At 35.7% G+C, this 5,000-nt stretch overlaps 1 protein-coding gene across 2 annotated transcripts in view; it reads right to left on the bottom strand.

Annotated features, from left to right (window-relative positions):
* The window catches only part of LOC132132952 (bone morphogenetic protein receptor type-1B-like), a 72,265-nt gene that overhangs the window by 2,776 nt on the left and 64,489 nt on the right, over window positions 1-5,000 (bottom strand). For both annotated transcript variants that reach the window (XM_059545573.1, XM_059545574.1), the window contains exons 8-10: window positions 3,943-4,135; window positions 2,358-2,655; window positions 1,409-1,584 (exon numbers count right to left, since the gene is read on the bottom strand). In XM_059545573.1, coding sequence (XP_059401556.1) covers window positions 1,409-1,584; window positions 2,358-2,655; window positions 3,943-4,135 — 667 coding nt within the window. The remainder of the gene's footprint in view (window positions 1-1,408; window positions 1,585-2,357; window positions 2,656-3,942; window positions 4,136-5,000) is intronic.

Genomic DNA, 5,000 nt, shown 5'->3' with positions numbered 1-5,000 from the left:
AATATACAGAAATTTTATAAAGTTATCAAAGTTATATGCAGTCTGCACTGCATAAACTATAAATTAAATAGTTAATCCTTATTAAAGCTACAACAGTTATTTAGTCAAGAGCAGCGAGTCTCTGTTCCCTTTGTTCTTTAACTTTACTGACAGGAAGCTTTATTGGCTGCTATCCCTTTAAGAGGAGACAGACACGCGGATCTCACCGTTTATATCCTGTCTATGGATCTCGCCTCATTCTCTCACAACTCTTTTTGTTCATGTTAGACTTTATATAAATCATTTAAGATTGCTCTTATGAGGATAATCGACAAAACTGGCACTTTGGGATGTTTATTGTTCGTTCAAGTGCTTAAGAGAACTGGATTCTGGCACCCTGTCTATGCATTGTGTGTGTGTGTGTGTGTGTGTGTATGTGTGTGTGTACGTGTGTATGTGTCACATAAGGGCATTCACAGACAGCGCATTCTCTTTTGTCTTGCTGCGCTTGAAATGTTTAAAAGCATTTAAATGAATAAGAGCGTGATCATATAATGTAAAGCTAGCCAACGGATGGCAGAAAATACGGATGCTGCGTTAATTGCATTAAATATTTTGACACGTTAAACCAGACAAAAATTAATCGCATGAGTTAACGCGTTAACGTTGACAGCACTAATATATATATATATAGCCATTGAGATATCATAAAAATGATTAGCTATTAGTTCATTAATCTAATGTTCTGCCAGTTTTCACCTGTGATATTATAACACTGAGAAGAATTACATCTGTATTGAGTCTGAAGTATGCAGACGGCTTTTTGGCGGGAGCTGTTGCCATGGTGAATCGTAAAATCGGCGCTCCACTGATAATGGCTTTCTATAGTAGTGGTGCACGCACTTAACTCAGAGTCAGTCAATTTAGAGTTGATTAAACCAACTCATTTCAGCTGTTCTGTAACCGAAAACTCAGAGTTCCCCATCTCAGGGTAAGTCAACTCAGAGTTCAAGTTTAAACTCAGAGTTGGTTGAACCTCCTTAGTGAAACGGGCCCCAGATCCGATATTAAAGACATGCAGCTAAATAAATACATAAATAGGCTAAATAAAAAATAGCTTTTTACAAACACACCCAAACAATTGATATCATCACACTTTAATTACGTTACATAAAGTAACACTATAATAAACACTTATTTGGAGTTTTTTCTTTGCATTAATTTGAAAACAACACTTTATAAAAAGCCCAAACACTTTACACTGAGCAAAGCATGAAATGGTAGTGTTTTGACTGAAGGACAAAGTCTGCCTGAAAAGTGGACTGGCACTAATGCAGCAAACCACCAATCATATCACAGCTTCACTCTTTCACATCCAATCAGATACCGTCAGGTCAAATCAAGCAGCCGGACATTGTCTTCCACTCACCACCGGACACACATCTCCTGGCCATCTCCCATAGGATCAGGCCAAAGCTGTACATGTCGGCCATGATGTAGGACTGGAAATGACTGCGGTTCAGGCTCTCATCCAGCACCTCCGGAGGCATGTAGCGTTTGGTGCCAACCCGCGTGTTGGGTGGGATGTCCACTTCATTAGTGTCACTGACAACAAACAAACAGCAGCCAAACATCAGGTGCAATAAACACAAACACACACATGTGCTTCAAACAACACCTTCACATCAAAATATATTCTATATTTCTATTTTTAAAGTTAGTTTGGTGCATGCATGCATATAAATAACAGAGTTCAGATAAATGTTTCTAAACATACAATTTCAATCCAATAAAATACAATTGCAGTAAAAAGTACAACACTCACAAAATATGTTCAATAAAACAGTTGCATAATTAAGAAAAATGTATCTTAAATATTTGAAATGTTTCTTAATTCTGTACAATTTCCTTTTCTATTTAATAAAAAAGCATCTTGACATTAAATTTGATATGATGGTCCATGATATAAACGTGGCTAAAAAAGAAATCTGTATACATTTTAAAATAACACAAAACTGATTTATCTTTTAGTTTTGTATAATTTTACTGTTTATGTTTTGGCTGATTACTGATATATATATATATATTGTTAATACTTTTGTATAATTTCTTTATTAATTTTTAAAAAATATAACCATGACATGACATCAAAAGTTACAGTTAGTTTATATAACTCTAATGTTTGTTTAAAAATCTATTAAATGCCCTTGTAATGTTTTTCCCCCACATAAAGCAAATCTCTAAAATACACAAATCACAGGAAAAATTGTATTGTCTATTATACAATCTGTAACCTGTCCTAAAATTAAGCCTTGCTAATTATCTGTCTGCTATCAGTCTAATGTAATAACATTATAAAGGCCATAGTACTGCTGTACCTGATGAATTTGACGGCGAGCCCAAGGTCAGCGATGCAGCAGGTGCCGTTCTTCTTCACCAGGATGTTTTTGCTCTTCAGATCTCGGTGAGCGATGGCCGGTTTGCCCTGTGTGCCGAAGATCTCTGTGTGCAGGTGGCAGAGGCCGGATACAGCGGAGTATGCCAGGCGCAGCAACGCATTGGTGTCCAGTGTGGTGGATTTGAGGTAGTCGTACAGCGAGCCATTCTCGTGATAGTCCGTGATCAGATACAGCTGAGTCCACGAGCCTGTGCCCTTGATATCCGCTGCGATGAAACCTGACGGGAACACAGGAGAAGGACAGGGTTCACATAGATCTGATCTGACCAATTAGAAGCAGTGATCAACCGATATATCGGCCGATATTTGGCATGACTTTAATTTTGGATCTGATATGACGTTTATCAGTCTGGTTATAGCGCCGTGTACAAAAGCAGTTAAAGTTAAGGTGATGAGTAGAATAAAGTTGGGCTCAGGTGGTTTTGCTGTGGGATGTGTTTCCCATACATTTATATATTTGTGGCGCTCACAATATCAAAACTGACCTATTTTTCAAAAGGCTTCAATGAATAAACATGAGCACGTACTGCACATTTAAAAATCAAAATGAGGCACGGGTGTTTATATATCACTGTATTTCTGAAGGAAGACCATCTTTAATTAGTCTATTAAATTATTGATGTCATGTTATATGCCTGATAAAGCAGCGTTTTGCTTTGTGTACAGCAGTTACTGGGGAAACCTCTGTTTCTCCCACTTTAAATCACCTCCTCCTGGCAGAGAATCGGTAAGTCTGATTTACTTGTTATTATTGATTCTATTTGGAAGTTTACAGGAAGTTAAATTAGGTCACAAAAGCGTGCATGCGCAGTAACGTTTGTTTATGTTGTTGCTGTTGAAACCATGAATATCGGTCCATATCTGGCATTTTTTAATTGGGCCGAACAGAACCAGTGTTCAACCGATATATCGGACGATATTTGCCATTTATTTATGTGGATCTGACCTGACCAATCAAAACTAGTCCTTAACCACTATATTGGCCAATATGCTGCATTTTTTTTCAGATCTGATCAGACAGATCACAACTGGTCCTCAGCCGATATATCGGCAAATATTTGGCTTTTTTTTTTAAAGATGTGATATGACTGATATGCCATTTTTCAATCTGGATCTGCTCTGACTACTCAGAACTAGTGATCAACCGATATATCAAACCAATATTTGGCATTTTACTTGTTTATTTATTTCTGTTCGGCCGATATGTCTAATAGTGCAACAATTTCTCACAACAACTTTCTTTACTTGTTGATTAAAATCACATCTCACGGTTTCAGAATCAAGATGCCATTAAAAAAAACTTTTTATTTTTAAGATTTATTTTTCACGTTTATACTTTATACAATTTAGAAAATATTATGTTAAATAAATATAGATTCAGTTTTAGTTATGCATTTTTTACTATCTAGCTTTACATCAGCCATAAGCCACACTGCTTTAATATATCGGCATTGTTTATACAAAAAAATCCATATTGGATGCAAGAGCCTGAGGAGCTTCCTTACCAAGGATGTTCTCGTGTCTCATCAGGACGGTCTGGTAGATCTCGGTCTCTCTGAACCAGCTGGCCTCTTCTGTGGTGAAGAAGACCTTTACAGCGACACGTTCGCCCCTCCAGCGGCCCATCCACACCTCACCGTAACGGCCCTTCCCGATCTGCTTCACCATCTGGATCTGTTTGGCAATGGTTCGCTGCACCTGCAGAGGAGATAATGGGATGCATTAACACGAAACCACAGCGTTTGACTTGAAGTTTAATTAGATCAGCAAAGTCTGTAGCACTACAAACATTTGCTACTACAGTTATTTGCACATTTTCACTTCCACATGCAGTATGTGTGTATTCTACGTGGAGTCCAAATGTAACTCTACAAATGACAGTAAAAAAGGCAATAAAACATATCTGTTGGCTGGGACTTTATGACCTGTACTGATTTCTGCATCTTCTAATAACTTTTACCTTCATCTTGCATGGTCCAAGGTGTCTTGGATGTGCTCAGTTGTGAGCTATTCCTCACACTGAACATTTTTAAGTATGGCTTTTCATAAATATTTTTGTATACAGTAAAAATTTTTACTAAAAACACTATATACATATATAAACTGAAACCATACACGAAAAAATATGGAAAAACATTACTTATATAATGCAGGTAAAAAATAGATTATAATAGAACAAAAATTGTGCAAACTATTTTTAGTCATATTTATTTATTAAGTTCTGTATAGTTTTCAGTTTAATTTCTAAATGTGTATACTTATTTTTATTAGAATATTTTACTGCAGACAAAAAAAATATGAAAAGACGCATTATAAATTAAACTGAAAATTATAGAGATTTATTTAGCAAAATACAAAATATGCATATTATGAGTAAAAATGTTTGAACATTAAGCATTTAAGGAACACTTTTGCATATTTTATAGAATTCTGTATAATTTTATGACGGTTTTGATAAATGTTCTGTTTCTCTAAAATAATAATAATAATAAAAGTTGTATCAAAAAGGAACAATTAGTCTTTTTGTTTCTTAAATTATATTTTAAAATAAAAGTTGACGATT

This window comes from Carassius carassius, chromosome 49 (genome assembly GCF_963082965.1).
Source record: "Carassius carassius chromosome 49, fCarCar2.1, whole genome shotgun sequence".
Taxonomy (NCBI): domain Eukaryota; kingdom Metazoa; phylum Chordata; class Actinopteri; order Cypriniformes; family Cyprinidae; genus Carassius; species Carassius carassius.
The sequence above is the reverse complement of the archived record's forward strand: the minus strand, read 5'-3'. Positions and strand labels throughout refer to the sequence as shown.